This window comes from Paralichthys olivaceus, chromosome 9 (genome assembly GCF_024713975.1).
Source record: "Paralichthys olivaceus isolate ysfri-2021 chromosome 9, ASM2471397v2, whole genome shotgun sequence".
NCBI classification, from domain to species: domain Eukaryota; kingdom Metazoa; phylum Chordata; class Actinopteri; order Pleuronectiformes; family Paralichthyidae; genus Paralichthys; species Paralichthys olivaceus.
The window spans coordinates 23,753,137-23,776,799 of NC_091101.1; the positions used below are offsets into that span (position 1 = coordinate 23,753,137).

General features: G+C 41.7%; 3 protein-coding genes across 4 annotated transcripts; 2 read left to right on the forward strand and 1 right to left on the reverse strand.

Moving 5' to 3' along the window:
* The first annotated feature begins 1,202 nt into the window (after positions 1–1,202).
* Positions 1,203–11,969, forward strand: slc49a3 (solute carrier family 49 member 3). Its single transcript, XM_069531401.1, has 10 exons — positions 1,203–1,616; positions 5,877–6,035; positions 6,625–6,841; positions 7,353–7,429; positions 7,810–7,947; positions 9,012–9,128; positions 9,276–9,428; positions 9,584–9,741; positions 9,935–10,038; positions 10,330–11,969. Exons 1-10 carry the CDS (start codon positions 1,437–1,439, stop codon positions 10,629–10,631), a joined length of 1,605 nt encoding a protein of 534 aa, XP_069387502.1. The 5' UTR covers positions 1,203–1,436; the 3' UTR covers positions 10,632–11,969.
* Positions 11,970–12,326: 357 nt separating this feature from the next.
* LOC109640016 (nuclear cap-binding protein subunit 1) lies at positions 12,327–19,426 on the reverse strand. Of its 2 annotated transcripts, none has more exons than XM_020103793.2 (23): positions 19,216–19,426; positions 18,261–18,349; positions 17,924–18,024; positions 17,684–17,840; positions 17,495–17,602; positions 17,191–17,312; positions 17,011–17,080; positions 16,578–16,793; positions 16,373–16,470; positions 16,217–16,280; positions 16,011–16,121; positions 15,739–15,803; positions 15,562–15,624; positions 15,361–15,435; positions 15,056–15,159; positions 14,765–14,887; positions 14,431–14,533; positions 13,926–14,019; positions 13,733–13,836; positions 13,467–13,584; positions 13,219–13,359; positions 12,990–13,103; positions 12,327–12,881 (listed from the first exon to the last, which is right to left on the reverse strand). In XM_020103793.2, the coding sequence occupies exons 1-23, from the start codon at positions 19,247–19,249 to the stop codon at positions 12,768–12,770; spliced, it is 2,388 nt and encodes a 795-aa protein (XP_019959352.1). In that variant the 5' UTR covers positions 19,250–19,426; the 3' UTR covers positions 12,327–12,767. The 2 variants fall into 2 exon arrangements, with proteins under 2 accessions (XP_019959352.1, XP_019959351.1); XM_020103792.2 differs by having other exon boundaries at positions 13,219–13,362.
* Positions 19,427–19,437: 11 nt separating this feature from the next.
* Positions 19,438–23,292, forward strand: LOC109640017 (thiosulfate sulfurtransferase/rhodanese-like domain-containing protein 2). Its single transcript, XM_020103795.2, has 9 exons — positions 19,438–19,800; positions 20,475–20,764; positions 20,904–21,012; positions 21,111–21,230; positions 21,612–21,717; positions 21,944–22,059; positions 22,233–22,391; positions 22,487–22,625; positions 22,778–23,292. The coding sequence occupies exons 1-9, from the start codon at positions 19,672–19,674 to the stop codon at positions 23,005–23,007; spliced, it is 1,398 nt and encodes a 465-aa protein (XP_019959354.2). The 5' UTR covers positions 19,438–19,671; the 3' UTR covers positions 23,008–23,292.
* The last annotated feature ends 371 nt before the right edge of the window (positions 23,293–23,663 follow it).

Consider the following 23,663-nt stretch of genomic DNA (forward strand, 5'->3'; position numbering starts at 1 on the left):
TGATGCACAGTTGTTTCCACATGTAAACATGTTCTGTGTCTGGAGAAGCACTTGGTGTGTATGCATATTTAACTGAATTCAGCCATCATTAATTTCCTCATGTCCTGTGTCCCATATAAACACAAACATATGCATGTAGATTCAAAGTCCATCAACACTGGGGTCAGTTGGACGTCGTGCACCGTACTAATATTTGAGAGACTTCATCTTTGATACACTCTGAACCGGGGCTGCAAGTTAACACAACTATTAGTCTTGGTGACATTGATGAGGATTCATCCATCTACGCTGACTCTGGTTCTATTTCAGGATTCTTCTCCACTGTGGCCATGTGCTTTTTAATATTGAAAACACTGTAGAGTTTCTCTAGAATGATGTGAGGGCTTGGCCTTACTCTGTGAAGTGCCTTGATATAATGTGCGTCATGGTTTGGTTTGGTAAAGTTGCTTGAACCTGCACCATGGCCACTGGCTTTGAGTTAAACTTTGCTTAATTATAACTTCCATAGTGGCAAAAAAGATTCAGAGGGAAATGTAGGCATTTAGATTAAAAAATATTAATGGATGAAAATAAATGGATATATCATTTTTAGTTTAAGTATTTGCTTTTGTGTTTAGTATTTTTTCCCCTCAATCACTTCAGAAATGTTTATTATAGTGGGCAGGTTTTTGTTTATAAGGGCACGACACATTGCTCAACACATTCAAGTTCATAACAATCCACAGGCTATATATAACGTTTGTATACAGTTTATAATGTATAAACTTATATAGACCATACATAAACTTTGTATACAGTCAATGTGATCAACTTAGTCATTCTGACATGTTCCAACTTCTTTATATCAAATTATCAGACATGTTCCAACAATTTAATATAAAGAAGTTGGAACATGTCTGATAATTTAATATAAAGAAGTTGGAACTTGTCTGATGATTTAATATAAAGAAGTTGGAACATGTCTGATGATTTAATATAAAGAAGTTGGAACATGTCTGATGATTTAATATAAAGAAGTTGGAACTTGTCTGATGATTTAATATAAAGAAGTTGGAACTTGTCTGATGATTTAATATAAAGAAGTTGGAACTTGTCTGATGATTTAATATAAAGAAGTTGGAACATTTCTAATAAAACTGTTGTAGTCATCGGTGGTTTTCCGGACGGAGTGGCTCATCTAGTCAGTTTAGGATCTTCGGCACAGTACACTCCCCGGCGGTGTACCTGAATAACCGGACGATGTCTCACTCCCTTCCTCCTCCACATCGAACCGCCTGTGACCGAACATGTTCTTCCTCCCTCCCGCGGGAAACACCGGATGTTCGCTTTGTGTTTTCCCCGCGCTCACCTGGTTCTCGTCGGGAGCTCGTTTCCACCGCAGAGCCGAGAGTTAGCTCACGCGGAGTGTAACCGCACCGTCAACGCAACTTCACCTCATGGAGGATCGCGGCGGGGGCGCTAATGGCGCCGGAGCCTCCTCTTCCTCCTCTTCCTCCTCCTGCGAGATTCCCACCAAACCAAACTCCGAGCTGAGGAAGCTGCTGTGTTTCAAACTGTACAAGAGGAGGTGGTTCGTGCTGCTGGTTCTGTGTCTGTTAAACTGCTCCAACGCCACTGTGAGTAAACTACTGTCAAATCAACGCACAAGCATTCATCTCAGAGAAGCACAGAGGAGAGAGCAGGTCCACTTTAAAACCAGTTCAACTAATCAAACTTCAACTGTGAAACACACTTGATTGATTAAAAACCATGTTTTAAATGTGTTTCTGAAGGGAGTGAGTCAGTATGGAAGCTGGGACATCAAAATAACTCAGATAACTTTTAAACTCTGCACTTTTAATGTCATAAACTCATGAATAAATAAGTAAGTAAGCAAGTCAGTTTTAAAATCATAGGTCACATGGGATAAAAAAAACAAGCAAACTTAAAATGTGAAACTTATTTGATGATTAAAAATCATGACCGCCCAATTAGATTATGAATCAACGTGTCCAGAAGCACTTTTAATGTTTGATTATGATTTGTATTTTATCGTTATTTTCCATTTTAACCTTATGTGTTGGCAAAAGCACAACGTAGATAAAATGTATTATTATTTATGTATATTTGCAGCATTACGAATGACAGTGAGTTTGTAACGTCAACCTTTATTGATTTTATTTAATAGTAACTTAACTTAAAAAAAAAACAACCATCACAAAGTGCTCAGCAAAAAATAAAAAGCTAGAAAATCAATCGATCAAATTTTATTTGTCGTCAAATTCAACTTTGTCGTCAATTCTGCCAAATGTACAGGACACAGATGAGATTTAACTTACAAGTAGACACAACATGTTGCAAGTATGCAACACATCACGTGCTGCAGAAGCATCATATAACAAAAAACTTGCAAATCTAGCAGCGGATCCTTTACAGTTTAGAATTGCAGTATCTCCGCTTAAATGGGGGATTGAGCCTTGTATCGGTGAAAAGATGAACTTTTAGTGAACATTTCATGAGGTGTTGCAGTCAATCCACCGAACTGATTCCACATCTGTAAACATCGGGCCCCTTGAAGAACCTGCCGTGTCTTTATCCTCAAGGCGATGTAGATGTTGTCCCATTCTGCACTCGAGGAAGTGCTCACTCTTCACGTCCTCCTTCAGCGGACGGCTGGTTGCCTGAGTCGTGCACCTCTGAAGTTCTCTGGCCTTTGTTTCTGGCGTTAACCAGCAGATGTGGTTGTGAGAACAGCAGGTAGATGACACGTGGTGCCCTCTTGGGTTTTGCTGGAACTTGATATCTATTCCCCGGGGGATGCTGTCATTGTCAGGCAGAGTGTGTCTGGAGGCAAGCGTGCCTGCCTCATTCACAAACTGAGCCCCTCCCTCACCTATTTCCAGCTCCCCCAGGACCCGTCCTCTCTGTGGTGGCCATTGTTTCCCCCGAGCTGGTGTTCCCACTCACAAAAGATGCTCAGCTGCCGGAGGGATTCATGATGTGGCAAATAGCAGCTGATGAGCCAGCAAGACATCAATCTGTGTGGCATTCATGTCCCCTCCGAGGGCTCAGGATGGTTCGTGGCAGGCCATAGATTGTTGGTCTTGTAAATTGATTTAGAGAACCATGCTTCATTGTCTGTTGGTGTTTACCTCCTTTGTTTGCACCCAGTTTTTCTTGGCTAAGTGTAAAGACCTCTGACGCAGGAGAAAGAAAACTTTCATTCCTATTAGGGCGATTAATCAAACTCTAATATGTCCTCACATATAGAAGGAACAGCTTGAACCAGGAACCTTCTGACTGTAAGGCATAGTGCTAAAAAGTTATTGGAAGTTGAAGTGACATTTCCTGCAGTGACACTTTTAGTAGTTTATAGCTGCCCATGTTCGCTCGAAGCTTTGTCGTCTTAACACAATATAAAACTCAAGTGGTGGAAACTTGGCACATGGTGGTATTGTAATGAAATAATATTGTGCCAGACAACCTGATCTTCCTCACAGACAAACAGCACAGGTCTGTGGAACAACAGAGGGAGGACGAATGAGTGGAAATGTAATGTCCCTCCTCCTGAGGGACAGGACTGGCATTGTGCGTCTGAATCAGCTGACCAGCTCGCGCCAGCTCCGTTCGGCATAAATGAGTTTTTTCACACCACACAGAGTCGTACTGGTGCTGCCTCTGTGATCTCAGTTTGGATGACGTGTCAGATTCATTCAGTCCAGTCTGTGTGTTTGTGTATCAGCCCAGCATGCAACGTCCCCCCTCGTATTCTGTTAGAACCAGTCATTTTCAGTCAGAGTGTCTCTACTGTACGTTTAAACCACGCTGACAGGTGGAGCCCTCACAGATGAAGTAACTGTGCGAGGCAGCAATGAGCTAAACTGTGCAGCTATGCAGAAAAGGACCTCAGCTACACTCTCCCGTGTCTCACATGACCAGACCCATGTGCAGCGCTGTGTCAGCAGCACTGGGTAATGGCAGCTCTGCACTGCTCTCATTATCTTCCTTGTTGTTTAATCAATCACAATCGACTGTGGTGATGTGGTGACGGTGCTCCTGCAAAATAAAGTTGGGGGCGGAAACTTGCGTTGGTGGATCCAAGCATCGGTTTGTGAGCTGCTGCTTAGACGCCTCGAGTTGTTGTCCAGCGCCACCATCAACTTAATGGAACCATCATTTACTAAAGGAACGTCATGCTGTATTGAATAAGACTTGAAACTATAGATCAAGACCATAGAGTCCTTAAGAAAATGTGTACTGATGTCATAAATCAAGTGAGAAGTAGAAGAAGAGTCATTTTCATCTTTAGAAACTGACGTCTTAAAAACCAGTGGAGTCGCCCTCTGCAGACCATTTAAAAGAAAACGGGTGTCAGGGACTTCAGCATTGCCGTTGCTCTCCAGAACCGGCGTCCTTTTTCATAAACAGTCATTAAAATAGCTAATTCACAAAAAGAAAACAGTATCTTGAGCATGTAATCCAGATCGAAACCTTCCATCTCCATTGCACCGGTTGCAGCTTAGAAGTTGCTCTGTGTTTCCTGTAGCAAAGCGAATTTTGAAAATGATAACAGGCTGGAAAAAGAAGAGGAGGAGGAGGAGGACAGCGCTTACACCCACAGGATCCATCCTACGCTCTCCTCCTCTAAACTGCAAGAGCGTGCATACCCGTCACATGCAGCGCCCCCACCACCAGTCAATTCCCGATCTGTGGGAGACACTGCCGAGAAGCCATGCTGCTTTGTTTGCACCACACACACTGAGGAGGAGGAGTTGATAAAAAAAGATGGAACCACCCCCATAGAAACATTTATTTAGACATGTTTCTTGAAATGTATTATTTAGACACCCTCGTTTTCAGTCTGTTAACCCAGTGAAAGGCCTCATTCCATTCATCCATTGCGTGACAGTGTGTTTGTCCTTCAGCACGAAAACATCTGCGGGTTGTGAGATAAGTGGAGTCATATGAGAGCACAGCGAGCTGGGCTAAATGAAATCTGTTCCTCACATGAGCTGAGCAAGTGTTGGCACTTCCTCTTTCTCTAAAACATGTGCAGGTCACATGACGGCAAGATAATTTAAGAAATGTGAAACACTCGGTGAAGCCGGTTTTGTCGAAACGAAAAACAGAAAATACACCAGAGAAAGTTTTGACTGTTGTTAACTGAAACATGAATCCAGAGACTGAATCAGAGAAATTCCATATTTGATCAGCTCGTATACATTATAACAGAATATAACAGTAAGACTGAGGAATATTCAGATGATCGGAAAGTGTGAATGAACAAAAGACTGATTCATTATCTTCACGATACCTTAAAGATAATATTAACACATTTTACTTTACCTGATTCATGGATTTACAGCTGACAATTATATTTAAACAAACTATTAAACAGATAAAATATGTAAGTAAATGCTGAAGTTTCCGTCGCACACTCCAGATTTTACAAAAGGCTTTTATCCTGTCTGGTTTATTGTCAGTGAAACTGATATAAAACGGTGCTGAACAGAAACCATTTATTCCAGATTTATCAACATTTACTGACCAGTTACAGTAAATTTAATCTAAACAGAGACCAGAAGACTTCAGAAGCAGTTTTAAAATCTTTAATAACCTTTCAAAACCCAGTTACAAAGTTCTTTGCATGAGATGAATGAAGCAATTTGAAGATCACAGAACATTTAAGAGTAAAAATGCTGCAAATTAAAAGATTTAAATATTGTAAAATAATAAAAATAGTCAGTAGCGATCCAGATTTCTTCCCCCAGACTAAAATAAACCACTTTGTCAGTATTCCATAGTTAGTTTTACTTTTTGTAAATTAGTATCTAGTACTTTTTCCCCCCAGTAGACTAATGTGACAATGGAATAAAACTGTGAATGTGCCTTTACAGATGTGGCTGACCTTTGCACCAGTAGCAAACCAGTCTGCCCATTACCTGGGCGTCACTCTGGAAGATATCAACTGGTTGTCGCTGGTCTTCATGGTGGTGGCGATACCGCTCAGCTTTGGCACCACATGGATGCTGGACACGCTCGGGCTGCGGATCACGGTACAAACTGCTCCCTGAGCTAATCAGGTGTTTTTGAACGATTACATATGTTCCTTCTAATACAGCACATCCGAGGTACAGGGATGAGAAATGTCCTTTTCTATACTGGAAGCTGTGTTTCATAGTCACCTGCTTCAGTTTGAGTCTGTACAATCTGGAGTTCACATTAAGCTTTAACTACCCGGCAGGTTAGTGGTAACAAAATGTTCAAGAATATAAACAGACAGAGAATATATTAATCGTCTGAAGATGTACTTTGTGTACTGAAAGTCAAGTGATGTTAGCTGAGACAAAACTGACTATTTCCAGAAATTAAAAAAAAACTAATCCAAAATACAATAATATAATCTGGATACAAACATCTTACACATTCGGTGTCAGCGCAGAAGTGATCGGGGGATGGAGACCTTTCAGTTTGGTACATGTCCCATTCACTAACATGGAGAAGCCCAGGTTTATGACCTATACTGCAGCCAGGCACCAGGGGGCAATCAAGACGATTCGGCTTCACTTTTAGGGAGCCGTCATGTCGTCCATCTTCAGATACAGTCTGTGGTTTTGACGTGTCGCTGCCATCTTCACCTTGCAGTTGATCCTGGGCTCCTGGCTGAACATGTTCGGAGCCCTTCTGCGCTTCTTGGGAACGATACCAGGCCAAGAACAAAAAAAACAGTACCCCCTCGTGATGGGGGGTCAGACCCTCTGTGCCATCGCTCAGCCCCTCGTCATCTTCGCCCCCACCAAGCTGGCAGCCCTCTGGTTCCCTGACCACCAGCGGGCCACCGCGAACATGATCGCCTCCATGTGTGAGTGATTTTAGTGGGCGTGGCGTTCACACAGTGGTCACTACTCATACACATGCAAAATCAAATAACTTTATAATTTGGTCATATTTGTGTCAGTTTGATCTTATTGTAAATTCACTTGTCACTAGGCGAGAAAATAATTTTTTTTTTTAAGCTTTAATTAACTTTCTTATGATCTAACCACTGAAGCACCGGAGAACAAGACGTGAAAACATTACTGAGGATTTCTGTTATTATCTATAAACAGAGTAAATATTATTATAATATTAATGTTTAACCAAGTAGGGTGAATTAAAAGTGATCAGCAAGGAAATCTAAGAGAATCGAAAAGAAATGTAACTGAAATATTATTTCTTTTTTTAAATTTAAATTCAAGGTAATTTAAGAATTTTGGTTGAGGAGAAGAAGTGGAGTGGCTAACACACAAAAAGAAACAAAAGCTTAATAAGACTGAACTTTGAAATGAGGAGCAGAAAAACCCCCCGGGACTCACTTCTCTTTCCCTCCTCAGCAAATCCCCTGGGCGTCCTCCTCGCTAACATCGCCTCTCCTCTGATCGCTCAAACATCTGCACAAATCCCACAGCTGGTGAGTTAAACCAAGAAGAAGTGAAACAGGGTTAACAGAGGGAGTGTTGTGCTTTCAAGGCTGAATATGAGAATTAATGAGGGGAGATATTTCTCTCATGAGACCAAACCTGAGCAAAAACCAGAGTAACAGTTGGTTCTAAACTTGGCTCCACACGATGCTGTTGTCGATCTGCTTCTGCTGAATGTGCAAATATGAAAGTGTTTAACTCTCCGGACAAAACAACACTAAAAGTTGATAATATGCTTTTTAAAAACAGAATGTACAATAAAACAGCAGCTTGGCCAGAATCGCTGTTCAGCGAAGGATCGCTTCTTAATTTAACACGCTAACATCAACTAACCATCACGTTTTCTGTCTCTTCTCTTTCCCTCCTCCAGTTGCTTGTCTATGCGATGCCGGCATGCCTCATCTGTCTCCTAGCAACAGTAGGGCTACGGAACAGCGCCCCCCCCACGCCACCGTCGCCCAGTGCCGTGTCCTCCGGCTCAGAGCCATTTGTGCAGGGCATCAAACTGGTGAGAACACACAGAGGCAGGAGAGACGAGCATGACACTGGTGTTATTGTTCTACAGATTCTGTCTGAGGGGACGGTGACAACACGTCAGCTCGTTGTGATTCATCGCCAGAAGCAGCTTGAGTTTCCGCCTCAACTTTCAGAAACGTTCCGAGCGGGTGTTTGTGACGACACTAATCAGATGCTCCGGAGTTTTTTTTAAGGAACTTGTCCTTTGGGAAAATGTCCGACTCCAACTTCATAGTGATGTCATCATTTTAACCATACGATTGCAAAAATTGTTGTTATAGGATGTTTTATAGGATTCAGATATACCTCGACCATTTCATGCTGTCTGAGTCAGTTGCTACAGACATTCTCTGGAGGACATATATATATATACACGAACCCACAACAACGTTCGAGAGCAGCTGGTGAAGAGAGTTTAACATCTGGCTGCTATAAATGTAATTCTTTCCCTCAGGAGTTCGCAGAGACTAAAAAAACGAAAACTGAAAGAGAGCGAATATTTAAAGACTTGGATTCTCCGGGTGGTGAGAAACACTTTGTCTTTTATCAAACTCATTTTGATCCGGCATCACAAGGTGAAAACTTTCATATATAATAAACAAAACATACATGACTTAATAAAAAACATTTAGCTAAAAACAAATAATATTACATTTGAATATGATGTATTAAAAACTTGCACCTGCAGTATGAACAGCATTAAGGTTTGCACAAAAAAAAAAGTTTCGGTTCTGATTTCTGCACACAACTTTTTTTGATGTCCACCTGCTGCGAGTGCCTCTCTGCTGCGGCAGCACGTGGACCTGCAGTGATGCGGTTTCTACCTGCAGCGACTGACATTTAAAACGGGTCAGGAGGAGGTGATGACATTTCTACCGTCAGCAAAGATGCTCCTACGTATCCGTGACATTTCCACCACAAAGTGATTTCTGCACAAAGAGTTAATTATCAGACTTTGTGTTGATTATCCGACTGAACTGATAACTGTGTATAGTTTGTCAGAGACGTGTTTTAAACATCAGCAGATGTTTGATGCCAGCTCTGTTTCCTGTTTAGTTAATGAAGAACAGATCCTACCTCATCCTGCTGCTCTGCTTCGGCTCGGGCATCGCTGTGTTCACCTGCTTCTCCACGCTGCTGGAGCAGATCCTGTGTGTGCAGGGATACACCAACGTAAGTACGCCACACGATCTCCATGGAAATGACTGAGGTTCTAATTCGTTCTTAATAAACTGAAATCTTGTCTTTCACGTTATTGATGTTCATAATGTTTCAGAAACACTCGTGTATACATGAACTTAGAACATCTGACCCCTGCAGAACTTCGCCGGCCTGTGCGGCGCCCTCTTCATCGTGTTCGGCATCGTCGGCGCCGGCGTTCTGGGACTCTATGTGGACAAGACCAAGAAGTTCATCGAAGCCACAAAGATCAACATGAGCCTCTGCGCTCTGGCGTGCATCGCCTTCTCAGTGGTGAGAACATGACACAGGACTAGTTTAAAGCAAAAGCAACTAAACAGTCTTTGAAAGCACCATTAGTTAAAAACTGAAAATGTAGTCGTCAAGTGCTTTTGATGAAATCAACTCAATTTGAAGTTCCTTCTCTTCGTCTGCTCACCTCCTCTCAGGTGTCTCTGATGCGGCAGCAGAAAGCCGCCGTGGCCACCGTCTGTTCCCTCTTTGGCTTTTTCGGTTTCTCCATTTACCCGGTTGCCATGGAGCTTTCCGTGGAGTGTTCGTATCCGGTCGGAGAGGCCACGTCAGCCGGGCTCATCTTCATATCGGGGTACCACTCTCTGAGCAACCACACACGAGGGACGCAGGTCCCTCAAAGTAGCGTAGAGTACATTCTGTTTGTCCAGCTCACAGTATTTGTATTTGTTACGGGTTATTTTTATGTTTTAATATTGAAAATAAACTCTGATCAGTTGCCGGACGTGTGTAAATTCATGCTGGTGATGACGGCATGATTTTTCCAGACAGGTTCAGTCTGTTCTCTACATCGTCCTCCTCCAGGCTCTGACCAAACGGCTCGCTGACTCTCCTCTGTCGACCTGCGGGGATGGGGTGTTGAGCTGGAAAGGTAGGTCACATGAGTACGTTTACACCAAGGCTGGGAATCAAACCTGAGTTTCAGAGAGAGACTTCAGTTATTAAAGTTCAGAATATTCACATGTACAAGGAAACTTTGGTTGTCAATATATTGAAAATGTCTTCCCCTGTTTTTATTTCACTTACAATCTATCACAAATTAAATATTAATGGAACCTCGATGGCTTCTGGAGCCCTAACACAAATTTAAAAATAGAAATAAGTCACCAATCTTTTCGGAGGTGTTGTCCTGACTCGAATCCGGTTCTTCTCTCGCCCTCAGTGCCGATGCTGGTGATGGCAGGACTGTGCAGTTTGTTCAGCTGCTGCTTCGTCATCTTCTTCCACACGAGATACAGACGACTGGAGGCTGAAACAGAAGCGACCTACGGCCCCAAACTAACCAGCAGCTCAGCGACCAGCGACCCCGCCCAGAGTGCGCCGCCCAGTGATCCCGCCCAGAGTGCGCTGCCCAGCGACCCCGCCCAGAGTGTGCCGACCAGTGATCCCGCCCAGAGTGCGCCGACCAGCGACCCCGCCCAGAGTGCACCGCCCAGTGACCTCTTCCAGAGTGTGGTGACGTGAAACTGCTGACGGACTCGTGATGAGAGAGAAACTGTTTCACATGAAACACAGTAGAATGGATCTATTTTAAAAACACTGATTCTTTTGTAAAATATCAGGGCCAAACTTTTTTGTACATAAAGGTACTATAACAGATTTTACTTCAACACCACTGGTACTAACAAGTAATCCTCAAAATATTATTCAGCGGTAAATCGACTGTTGATCTAAAGAAATGAACTCAGCAGATTGTTCTCATCATTCCATTGATTATTGGTAAAGAGGAAATCTACGGAGTAAAAGATTAATTATGTTGTGAGAACGAGCTCGTGTAGATACAGCAAGTGATTCTTAATATTGAGAATCTCGTCTCTGTAGAGGAGCAACAATGTCCTGACAAAATATATATGATACATATACTACATGACAAACAACATCCTCTTCCGATCAGAGGATTTAAATCATTCTTGCTCTCTCGGTTTATGTTGAGTGAGATTTACCTTTGATAAAGGTAATTGAGCGGCGCGGTGGAGCAGCGGTTCACACTGTCTCACAGCAAGACGTTTCCCAGTTACTCGTTCTCCTGGAGTTTTTCTGCGTGGGTTTCCTCCGGTTTCCTCCCACAGGCCGGACACATGCAGAGTGAGGTCAGATTAACTGAGGACTCAATCGTCCGCAGCTGTTATCAATCTCACCCGACGTCAGCCGGGGGCGAAGCGACCTCGTGCAGATGATGGATCATGCAAAATAAAAACTCCCCAGTCAACCTGAGTGAAGGTTTTTTTTCAGGATTACCAACCTGAGCTTTAACTTGAAAACTGTCTCCGTCAGTGTTTAGTTCAACTTTCCAGGATTCCTTTTTTTTTTTTTTTTTTAAATGACCAAACGCAGCAGGGGCATTAAGCTGCACTGCATTCTGGTCTATATCACGTAGCTTTCCACGCACGTATCCCATTGAATACTGAACCTGTTCTGTGTCTTGAGCGTCATCGTGTCGTGAGATATATGGAATCCTAATAACGACATTTAAATACTAATTATTTTAAATGAACAGTTGTGGGTTTTGTGCAATAAAGGAAACTCAATGTTCTGTGTTTGGTAGACGACACTTTTGTATCCCACTTAAACTTTGTACTGAATGTAAGAATTAATCATGAGGCCAAATCAGCTGATTACTACTGTGTTTGATATTAACTTCATACTTTTTAACATGTAAATATTTTTAACAGTAATAAGACTTAAGACTTTCTTTTTTTTTCCAAAGGGCTGATTTGAGATCTTTTGGTTATATATGAAGGACTTGATGTGAATTGAAGACGGAGAATGTGTCTGACAGTAATAAACATTCTGCAGCTGTAACGAGCGTCTTTTTAAAATTCTTTCACATTCAAGAGTCTCTGATGGTCAAAACTACAAGAATGATTAAAAATATAAATAACAATGTTTTTTTCTATTTCAGTGCCTTAAAATGTTTCTGTTGTAAAATCTGTATCACTGACTGTAGAAGATGTGTGTTTCATTAAATTACTTAAATTTTGTGTCAAGTTATGAAGACACATGCTTCACGGTACCATCCACACGTTTAATCTATGTAAATTCCTCAATTCATGTCAAACAGATAATCTGCTCCAACAGAACAAGAGAAACCAGAGAGGAAGAGGTTTGAGCAGAGTTCAGTGACTGAGGTCCAGAAAACGACAGAAACGAGCAGGAGGATAAAGACTATGGAGAGTTTAATTATTTCCCACTTGCACAAAAAAAAAACAAATATAAAAAAGTATAGCGCTCTCTCGATTCAGAATCAGTCAGAGCCGACCTGAAACCTCCTCTGATTACTTCTCCAGCGCTGTCTGGACTCAGACAGTTTTAAAAAGACCCCATTCACAAGAAAACAAGCAGAACGTAAAAATGAACGAAATGAAAAAAGAGTAAATACAATTAAAAACAAATCACTACAGCAAATTAATGGCATAATTTGTCAAATAGACTCTTGCATGTAACTGACAGGTCGAATGACACTAAACACACAAAAAAAAAAAAAAAAGTAAATTTAAAAAACAACTAATGAGATTCTTGATGCAAGAGCTGGTAGTTTCTAATGTGTATGTTTAGCACAGGTACTGTGTGAACACACGTACACATTTATGTTGGTGGTTCTTAGAGCTGCAGGGCACAGAACTGCTGGTAGACGGCCAGGATGTGGGGGTCGAGCTCCGCGGTGAACAGCAGGTTCTCCAGGGTTCCCATGTACTGGTGGATGGTCACATGATGCTGCACGGAGAGAGAGAGAGAACGTACACTCAGGATTATTAGTGCTAGCGAAGATTTTCATATATCCCGAGCTTTAACATCATGCCTATGCTAGCGTGAAGGTTTTACCATGAGGAAGATCTGCTGCAGTCGCTCGATGCAGCTCTTGTACCAGGGCGTGCTGATGTCCACACTTCCAGTCTCACAGCGAACCAAGTGCTCGGTCAACAACATGATGAAACGCTGAGGGAGGAAGAGCAACATTTAATACGGTGAATTTACTTTTTCTTCCACCGGCAACACCCGTCCTCTGAGATCTCCCTGGTCGGGTTCAGATCTAAGAGTTAGAATAAATCACCTGGAAGATGACGAGGAAGAGGTTCTTCTGTTCGCTCTGAGCCGACTCCACCTTCTCCTGTAGCCTCTCGATCTGCTCCTCCAGCTGACCATCCTCATCCTCGCTGTTCTTCTCCATGTCCTCTTCGTCACCGCTGTCCTTCTGCTAGTGTGCAAGCACCAACTTTACTTTACTCAACTGAATTCATTTGAATGATCTTTAGATTGAAATCATTGATTTTAAAACTGAGTAACCGAGGATGAATTTACCCTCTTATGCTGCTGTTTCTCCAGCTTGTCCTTGGCCTCCTCCAGCTCCTTCTGGATCTTCTGGACGTGTTTGTTCATCTTTCGAATCGTCGAATGCAAAATCTCCCAGGTGAAAAGTCTAGAAGAGATTCAGAGTTTTTTTTTTTTTAGAGAAAAACCTTTTGAGAAATTCCAAATGAGAAATGTATGATCAACTGGGGGGACACCAGATTTTTCTCAAACTTTAACCCCTCGTGTACAGCGATGTGTAATTTTCTCTGCTTCACCTGGTGAACTCGTGAGCCATGTCCTGAGAGAAGAGCCAGTTGGCGACGGCAGCACAGTCAACAATCTGTGTCCGGATCATTTTGTCCACCAACACTGCAATCATCTGCAGGAGGAAAACACCAAACTCTTCATTGTTCACGAACAAGTCATTAAAAAAGTATAGTTACATGTATGAAGCCGCTCTGTGTTTACCTGTGGGTGGTTCCTCCACGCTTCATAAACCACTTTAAGCATGTGCAGCTTCCCCTCGTCACTGTCAGTCAGCGCCTTCAGGATTTCATGAAACCTGGAGGAAATAGATGCAGCTGAGGACAACAGGTCTGGATTCACTCATTCAACAACACCCAGTAAATTCATACATTATTTCAGGGGATATTTTAATCTATTAATTTAGTTTAAATCTAAATAAGCATACAGCTGATGATGATGATTATTATTATTATTATTACAACTACACACGTGAGATTAAACTCTAGTTTAAACATTTTTCATTAGGTTTCACTAGTAAGGTTAAGAAATTATATATTTAGAAAATTGGTAAAAGCTCATTATCAGTTGTCCTGTGATTAAATATTTTAGAAAATAGTGATGTAACGGCTCTGGACTATTTCAGTTTGTTTCTTTTGAGACATGAAAACTGGTTTAATAAAGTCATGAGGCAGATTAAGATAAAAGTTTCTGTGGCAGGTGAACTCACTTGGCGAGGGCACTGAAGGAGTGGCTGAAGGATTTGGCTGCCAGGTGGAGAAGAGTCTGCACGAACACGTCAATCTTCAGAGGGTTGAAACTCTCGCCTTCATCTGAGGAGACGAAACAAAAAGTCAGAGATGTTGAATGTTAATGATTTAAAATTATTCAACAATTATAGACAAACTGCAAAACGATGAACTCTTTTTTACTTAAGTTTTATCAGTGATGATGAGACAACATTTATCGATGATGATATAGTTAGTTTATTATTATTATTATTGTAAAGGCTGGTGACCATATTTCTACACAGCAGGTATCCTTCCACTCAAATAAAATAGTACCATCGTCGTCTTCCTGGTTGGGGTTGGGCACTTCTTTGAGGATGGTCATGATCTCTTCATTGGACGCCCGGTTCTTGATGGCATTTCCCACAGTGATGGATACTGGGTAACCTGGTAACGACGCTGTGAGACAGGAGACACATTTCAATTAGTTCGCATCTTAATGAATATACTCAACACAGAGCAGGTTTATGATGAACGCAGGTTTGTTGTTAGTGATAATCACGCTGCTGCTCGTCACAGTAAATGTGTCTTTTTAAAATGTGCTTCAAACACTGAATCAATTCTTACAGGCGCTCTCATCAAGGTATTTGTAGACGAAGATGGGTTCAGCCGGGATGAGCGCTGAGAAGGTCGGAGGGACGATGTCCACCATTCGCTGATGATACGAAAGTCTGGAAGGAAAAAGAGCAAAATGAATTCATGTTGTAAAGAACATATACAGGATTTTGATGTTTAACAGGATGTTTCACAAAAGGATTCCTACATTTCTGAAAACCAATGACATCTACTTAACTTTATCATATGAGAGAGAAATAAAATGATAATTCTAAACTCTACACAACTTTAAGAAAGGTTAAATAATGATTTAACACCTCATAGACTTCTCCAGAACTTCTTTGACGAACTTGGGCTTGGGTTTCTCTAGATCCACAGCCAGGCAGTCGGACCTTTACAGAGAGACACACATTATTAACTGTACTGTGTGTCTGTGTGTGTGTGTGTGTGTGTGTGTGTGTGTGTGTGTGTGTGTGTGTGTGTGTGTGTGTGTGTGTGTGTGTGATAGATTCCCTCACCAGTCGTCCCAGCTCCATCGAAACTGGAAGTTGCTCAAATGATGAGAAAACCAGTTTATTAGTCTGATGAAGAAAAAGAGGATGTAGAGAGAATGAGTGATGGTGTAACTTCAGACAGGAAACACTTGATGGAAGCTCCACCCTCTTACAGGAAGTGTCAATGTGCAGTCAGGTTACCTGTCTATGCAGGAGGTGTTCATGGTGTCCAGTCTCATGTACATCATCTCTGTGGCTTGGGCCAACTAAGAGGCGGGTGTTAAGATAAAGTTTATTTAGAATTATTAACCTACACAAGTCCGGTATAATAAATCTATTTCAGGTCAGTTTAAAGGGATTTTAACAGCGACAGGATTCTCCGGTCAAAATTACATCCAAACACAAGCTCAGAAATTTTAAAGGGCTGTTGGGAAAAAAACGTTGGCGTAATTGACACAAACAATCAAGGATACGACTTGTGGCAGTGATCCCGGCTGCAGTTTGCAGAGTTCAATAAGCAGTGTGGTGTACATGACGTCAATGTGAGGCGGAGTGGGCAGCTGGAAAAGTTCCCCGAAGATCACCTGGAAAGAGAAACAGATAAATATTTCCAGGCCAGTCTTTGATTTTTATTAAATATCTCAGTGTGAGGTTTAAAAAAAAAAGAAAAACTCTTCACCTCCACAATGTGATAGTTGAGCGGAATCTTGTTTTTCCCTGGATAACTGAGTAACTGAGCAGCACTGAAAGGTTATAAAAGGAAAATGAGAAGGGCTCAAATATTTGTGTCAGTGTCTGTTTGCAAACTTAACACACGGTCCAACTCGTCACCCACCATGTTTTCCTCTCTCTCCAGTGAGTCTTGATGATACAGTGCAGGTTTTCTTCGATGACAAATCTCTCCACAGAGTGACTGCCGGGCATCACGGGACCCTGAAGATAAAAGAGCAGGAAAAGGTGTGAACTGTGAACCCAATTACATTCTCTTATCCTTTATTACATTTATTATGACGAACAAAAATGTGATTAGGAGTACGAACCTCAGGAGCGTCAGTGTAGTCAAACATGCGGAAGACGACCTGGGGCATCGGATACTGAGCGTCGGGCATGTGGCCCGGTGGAGTGAAGGGTGGCAGGTTGTGTTGCAGAGCCTCACACAGAACGCTGTCAAAGGCGATATACGGGCGAAGGATGTGGCGCTCCTGCCATCTGTCTTTTTTTAGCTTCTGAATCTGAGCCCAGAGGCAGTCCAGGTACTGAGGAGGGCAAAGAAAGAGACAGGTAACATTTTAACAGTGACCTGCACTCTGGATCTGTCAAACACAACCTGTTTCCTACAGGAAGGAACTGAAACGTCACTTGGAAATGAAAACAAGTCCCAAGTTCCACTTTAGTCGTGCAATGGGAATGTGTTATATCTTTGAGTACATGTTGGGAAAACTGATGCAACTGTAGCACTGCTGTGTCTCTCACCTCCTCTTGAGGATGAGGCTTCTCCGCTGTCCACACCTGCAGCATTGGGACATGAGTCTTTACTCTCCTCCTGAAAAACATGAAATATCTAGTGATGCAAGAATCTGCTGACGTGAGCTGATGTGATCGAACCAGTGGCTGATTATGAAAAAATAAAAGAAACCAAAGGGAAAATCGTACTTGAGGTAGCCCTCGACCTGACTGAGGAGTCGGTCCATCTCAACGTCCTTCTTCTCGTAAAGCTCCTTACCAACCCAGGGCAGACAGGAGAGAACGACATACACAAACCAGTCCGACCGAACCTGGGGACACAAATAAGATCGTTCCAACACAACAGCTTACATACTCAACATGATGCAAAATAAAAAATTTATCTGTGTTAATCTCAAAAACCACGATGCAGATAAAAAGTCAAGGTTTAACAATATAACCATTGATCTTTAACTCTCCTTACATATTCATCGCACCTCTACGTTTTACCTACCTGTGGCACATCCTCCTCTTGAGTAACACTGATAAAATTTTCAAACATGGCCACCATCGAAGGAGCGGCAATCACATGGCAGTTGACCAAGTCAGACAGAAAACGCACCTGCAAAGAAAGAGGTTGTTTAAAAATGCAAACATGTAGGTATACACAGATCGTTAAATTAAAACCCATACATCTGATTACCAAGTAAACGGCTTCATTGTACAAGTTGTTCTTCAACGTTTCTTTGAGTTGTCTGATCATGGCCTCGACAAACTCGCCCCCGAAGTTGTAGTTTCTGGCGTTGAGGAGGCCGACTAAAGTTGTATAGACAGTCAGCTTCTCAGGTAGGAGGCGGGCGCTGTCAACAAAACACAATTCAATGAGCACTACCACCTAATAATAAGACCACCAATGAAAGGTTGATGACTTGTGTAAACTTACACAGCACATAAAATGCGCAGGATTTTGTTTTTGTAGTTTGGGAGGTCGGCCTCTAAGACGCCAGCGAGGCCCTCCAGGTTGCTCTCCAGGGACGACGTACTCTGAAAAGACATATGAAGAAATTATTTAAAATAAAGCTCCTCACAGTGCAATCCTACTTTCTCCATTAGTTTTTGCTGAATATCACTTTATTTTATTTCAACACCACCATAAACCAGAAGTAACCCTTGTACCTGTGATGTTAGACTCAATCTTTCCTGAGGGTTCAATCGATATTCAAAACTTCACTCACACTAACATGAAACAGTAAGTGTGCCTTCCTGTACTTAGTCCTTACCTTCTCCCCCACGCGACATATCAGTGACTCCAGACGGTCCTCGATCTCGATGGGCTCAGAGGTTCTCCTCCTTTTATGGGCCTGACCTCCTGGAAGGTTAAAAGAGCAACACAATAATGAATGAGAAACATTGGTGAGGAGATTTCACTCAAGCACAGCTCTGTCTTTATTTGTGGTTTCTCCTTAGAGGTGCATTTTACACATGAAGACAAGTTTGATGCTAATGAGTGATGTAGAGGATCAAAGGACTAGGCCTAAAGACCTGACCTGGTGTAAAAGACCGTGTTTGGAACAGAATTTAAATGTCGGGGCTTACGGACACTATGACTGCTGTCATCCTTGTTTTCGTTCTTGATTTACTTTCTCTATAAGCCTTACAATTAAACCGCTGGGGACGAATAAAGTCGTTTTGAATTGAATTTGTCCCCATTTGCTTCAATTTCATTGGATTTGGCCCCAGAAGTGTTGTGTGGACTCTTAACTCTTCATCCACTCTTCATTTGAAATAGTGGTGAGTAGATAATGAGTGAATTTTCATTTTTTTGGGTGAAATATCCCTTAAACGTGATTTCGCAACACAGCACAGATTTAGTTTTAGTGTAAAATCTGATCTTTCTTAAAGTTTAACTGATCATTTACAACATTTATACAGAAACTAAACAGATTCATGATTCACAGAAGCTGGTGACCGCCCCCATTTTCTGCCACACGCGTTAAATGAGCCGCTAACGGTGAAACGTTCCGGTTAATCCAATCGTTACAGAGACCGTTTAATTCCCCGGTTTGACGCCTCGATAAATCAAATTAACCGATATCACTATTTTGTTTGGAAATAATCGTGAACAGGAACATCGGGGAAACGAACCACGACACAGATTAAAGCTACCGCAAACACACGCTAACGTTAGCTAGCCGTTAGCCTGGCGACTGAACCCCACTCGAACGCCCCGCTTACCGTCGTTCTCGTCGCTGTGTCGTCTCCGGGACATGTTTCACTCCGCCGCGGTGCGAGTGCAAAGTGGATTCGAGGAGAGGGGGCAAACGAACGGGTGTGAAACTGACGAACACGTCGGTGAAACGAGCGTCTCTCACGGTTCAGCCTGGCCGCGACCGGGAGCAGGAAAATAAAAGCGGTCCGATTCAATTCAGGCACTTCCGGGGTGAACCGGAAGTTGCAGCGTCTATTTTCATCCGTCGTCCCGTGAAGGATTTTTAACTTTTCACGCCCCGGTTCCTCTCGCGCGTGTAAATGAAACCTTTTTTAAAAAAACACGCGTTTACACTTTTAACAACCTGAATACAATTTGTTTTTTATTTTTATTAGAAGCCGTAAAGCAGAGGAAGCTCAATGTAAATTAAATCTTACAGCTTCGCCTCGGACTGTTTCCTCGTATTTACATTTCGAAGCATCATGGCAGCAGAGGATCCCTGCTCGGAGTTCTCAGACTTGGAGCCGGACTCGTCCACGTGTGCTGGTGTGAAGCAGGAGAAACAGATGTGTGCTTCACAGAGGAGATTCTACAGCTTCTGCAGGAGGAAGGTGAGAGACGCCATTGATTTGAACACTGAGGCTGTGAAGGCTTCGTTATCACAAGAGGAAGCTCAGAGAACACAGCTGGAGACTTTCACTGGAGCTAGACTCACAAACACATGGACACTTCCTCACACATGAGTTCACAACAGCTGGAATCACACATGCTGGGATCCAACAATCTCAAAACACTCAGTGTCATTAAAGGTCCAGTGTTTAAGACTTGAGTGAAAGGGATCTATTGGCAGAAACTGAATATAAAACAATCCTGGTGTTTCATCTAATTTGTACCACCCTAGAATGTTCCCTTTATATTTAAATACTTTATATTTACATCAGGAGCAGTTCCTCTCTATGGAGGCCGCCATGTTTTTTTTTTTTTTACAGTAGCCCGGACTGGACAAATTTAACACCTTGTGGGGTGCAGGTGCTTAAATGATGTAGGAGCCCAGTAGCAGAAATCATAGGACTGATAAATCATACCTCTATCAATATATATCGGCTGTTATTTGTACATATGTCCGCAGTTTATTAAAAGTAAAACAGAAAGGAGCTTTATCAAAAATGCAAAAAAAATCCACATTGATTTATTAGGTGTCTTTGAATATCTACAACATATCATCTGTTTACCACATTTTACATTTCAGTTTTTAATAAAAAGATACATTTTTCTTTCTCCACAGTCATTTGCTGCATTTGTGACGTCCAAGAGCGACGGCAGTCAGGAGGAAGGAAGTGCATCTTGGTGCTGCTGCGGCCAGACCTTCAGGGAACACTCGGCTATTCACAAACATGTGGCCAGAACTCATGAGGGGGAAATAAAGCAGCTGACACAGAAAACATATGAGGGTTTATTAAGCCAACTGGAGGAACAACCTGAAACACAGCAACCAAACGAGCGCAAAGCCGAGGCGGTGGATATTTCTGCATGGATACCCGACACCAGCCACATTTCTGAGGAGCAACTTCAGAAGTAAGTTTTAATTCTCTGAGTTGGATTTAGTCGTCATGCTCTTCATGTCTTTGTACCATTTTAAAGTGAAGATCCATGTGTGTGAATGATCAAATCATGAAATACTGATGTCTCCGGTTGTTCCCTTGTTTTCCGCCAGGGGTCCAGGAAAGGTTATCCTCTTTTATCACTACTGTCAAGTGGAGGATCCGCAGGTCATCTGTGCTTGGCAGAAAGCTTTGTGTGAAAAGCTCCACCTAACTGGCAAGGTGACCCTACATATACATATTTACAGCTGGAATAAATTGAAAAGGAGGAATCACTTCATTCATGTTTTCTCTCCCTTTAAAATGATCATGTTCTTCAGGTGAGGGTGGCGTCCGAGGGCGTTAATGGAACAGTCGGTGGCACCAACGTGGCAACAGATATTTACATTAACGCAATGTGTTCGCATCCTGTCTTCAGGATGGAGAGAGAGGATTTTAAGGTCAGTGTCTCACTCTTTTCTAATGTCACATATATCTAACATGATATAAAGTCTGCATTGAGATCAACCAGGCAGCAACCCCCAGTTTTAAGCACAACTTTAGTTATATTAAAAAGTCATTTTTATTGTGATAAATCAATGACATCTTTTAAATTACTTCTCATGCACAATTTTATAAATAACAAACCTCATTTTACGAAAGTCTTTGATTTTGCACGAAGTCTTATTGCAAGCATTATCCTGTTTAAAACTTTAGTAGCACTTTGTAGCTTCATCTGAAAAGTGCTATACAAATAAAGTTATTTGTATTGTAATATTATTGCTTTAAGTATTATTATATAATCTCTTATATAAAGTGTTTGTCTCTGCTTGTGCATGCAGACCAGTGATGGTGGTGCAGAGTGTTTCACAGACCTCAGGGTTGGAGTCTATAAAGAAATCGTCCCCATGGGAGTGGATCCCGAGGTTATCTCCTACCGATTAGCAGGTACTTTATTATTATTGCAACACTATGAAATGGATTTTATATGTTGTAACAACTAACAACTAATTTCACGTGAACACCCACAGGTACATTGTGATTGTTCCAAGAATTTATGTGTTAGTAAATGAGCTGAACTTCTGCAAGAGCTGGTTTTCTAAGTTTTTGTTTTGTGTGGTTTGTGAAGGTGCTTGTGTCGGTTAAAATATATATACATATTTTTTCCTGTCAGGAATTCATTTGGAGCCTGAGGAGTTTCACAAAGAGGTGGAGGCTCTTTTGGTCAAAGGGGATTTGTGCACTGACACAGTTCTCCTCGACTGCCGCAACTTTTATGAGAGTAAAATTGTAAGTAATTCATCAGATTCCCTGCAGATAATATTGAGTTACACAGGATCTGAAGGCAAAATTATTTGACCAAATGTTTCCATTGATATTTTAATTCAAATGCCGTTGAATAAGAAGTTTTAAGTCAGGCTGCAATTTTTGTCACAAACTGTGATTGTTATTTTTTCCTCCAGGGGCAGTTTACTCAGTGTCTGGCCCCAAACATCCGTAAGTTCAGCTACTTCCCCGACTACATCGACCAGAACCTTGAACTGTTCAGAAATAAAAAGGTCCTCATGTACTGCACAGGAGGGATCCGCTGTGAGCGAGGCTCTGCCTACCTCCGCTCAAAAGTAAGTTGACCTGTCTGGATTTTCTTCCACTTCCTTAAGACAGAAGCTAGATTTGTGTTATCTTCAATCCCTAACATGTCCTGCCCTCCTTGTAGGATGTGTGTAAAGAGGTTTACCAGCTGAAAGGTGGAATTCACAAATACCTGGAGCGTTTCCCAGAAGGTTTCTATCGCGGAAAACTTTTTGTGTTTGATGAGCGTTACACCATCTCCTCCAACAGAGACATCATCTCAGGTTGGTGTTTACTCTCTGTGTTATAAAGCTCCTGTAAGAATTTGAAATAATGAAAAGACAATTTAATAATATCTTAAGTATTTCCTTGTTGTTTTTTTGTCAATCTTTGAGTTAAAAACCTTTCAAACTTAAATAATTCTGTGTCTGTTCAGACTGCAGGTACTGCGGCAGTCCGTGGGACCAGTACAAGCTCTGCTCCACCCAGTTCTGCTGCCAGCTGGTTCTGTCATGTCCCAGCTGCAGACGGGACGGACACACCTCCTGCTGCCCCACCTGCCAAACCAAAGGACGGGCTCAGAGCGAGGCATCCCCCGCCGCTCCACATCAAAAAGAGGAGTGCGAGTGCACAGACGGGCGTCCCAGAATCCCTCAGGATGTGTAACTTTACAGTGGATGTGATCGAACATGATTTCTTATGGTCACATGAAAAATTCTGCATTTCCAGGGACAGTAAATATTATATATTAATTAATGAGAATATTTTAAGTCATACATTTTTTGTATGAATTTGGGGTTTAACTAATCTGTGAATCTGATGTTAAATGATAAAACAGTTGATTCGTATTTTAATGAAAACACACGTGTATAATACGCCTGCAGAATCCACTGATTTTTAACTGGAAAGCCTTATCATGAATAAATAATGCCCCAAGGGATTTTGATCTTATTTTGTGTGTGTGTGCTTATTTGTGTTTTATCATTTAAAATCAGTGTGTTGGCAATTATTTCTGTTCATTACATACTTTTATTTGTTTATAGTTTTATAATCAATTCCAAACTTAATTCTGATAAGAAGGGTTTTTCCTTTCCTTTATTAATACGGTTGTTCTCATAAACAAATTTACTTAAACCATTCTTTACAGATATTAAGAAATATAACAAATGCAATGAATGAAGTGCCACTAAGAAAATTAATTGAGAAAATGAAAAAAGCAAGAATAAACAAAACAATTTATAAATTTGATTCTTTACATAGACATTGTGTGCAACAGGTGTATAGTAATGCACATTTTACTTATATTTCCTGAACTTTAAAAA

What these genes read in the sequence shown, in the direction of transcription:
- LOC109640016 (XM_020103792.2), bottom strand. Translation starts at nt 19,249, where the DNA reads ATGTCCCGGAGACGACACAGCGACGAGAACGACG. An exon ending in CGGGATCACTGCCACAAGTC is followed by an intron (nt 15,804 to 16,010) that starts GTATCCTTGATT and finishes CCCGCCTCTTAG; the next exon opens with TTGGCCCAAGCCACAGAGAT. An exon ending in AGAAACAGCAGCATAAGAGG is followed by an intron (nt 13,363 to 13,466) that starts GTAAATTCATCC and finishes CTTGCACACTAG; the next exon opens with CAGAAGGACAGCGGTGACGA.
- LOC109640017 (XM_020103795.2), top strand. Translation starts at nt 19,672, where the DNA reads ATGGCAGCAGAGGATCCCTGCTCGGAGTTCTCAGACTTGGAGCCGGAC. An exon ending in AGCTCCACCTAACTGGCAAG is followed by an intron (nt 21,013 to 21,110) that starts GTGACCCTACAT and finishes CATGTTCTTCAG; the next exon opens with GTGAGGGTGGCGTCCGAGGG. An exon ending in CAACAGAGACATCATCTCAG is followed by an intron (nt 22,626 to 22,777) that starts GTTGGTGTTTAC and finishes GTGTCTGTTCAG; the next exon opens with ACTGCAGGTACTGCGGCAGT.
- slc49a3 (XM_069531401.1), top strand. Translation starts at nt 1,437, where the DNA reads ATGGAGGATCGCGGCGGGGGCGCTAATGGCGCCGGAGCCTCCTCTTCC. An exon ending in TAAACTGCTCCAACGCCACT is followed by an intron (nt 1,617 to 5,876) that starts GTGAGTAAACTA and finishes GTGCCTTTACAG; the next exon opens with ATGTGGCTGACCTTTGCACC. An exon ending in CGCTCGGGCTGCGGATCACG is followed by an intron (nt 6,036 to 6,624) that starts GTACAAACTGCT and finishes TTCACCTTGCAG; the next exon opens with TTGATCCTGGGCTCCTGGCT.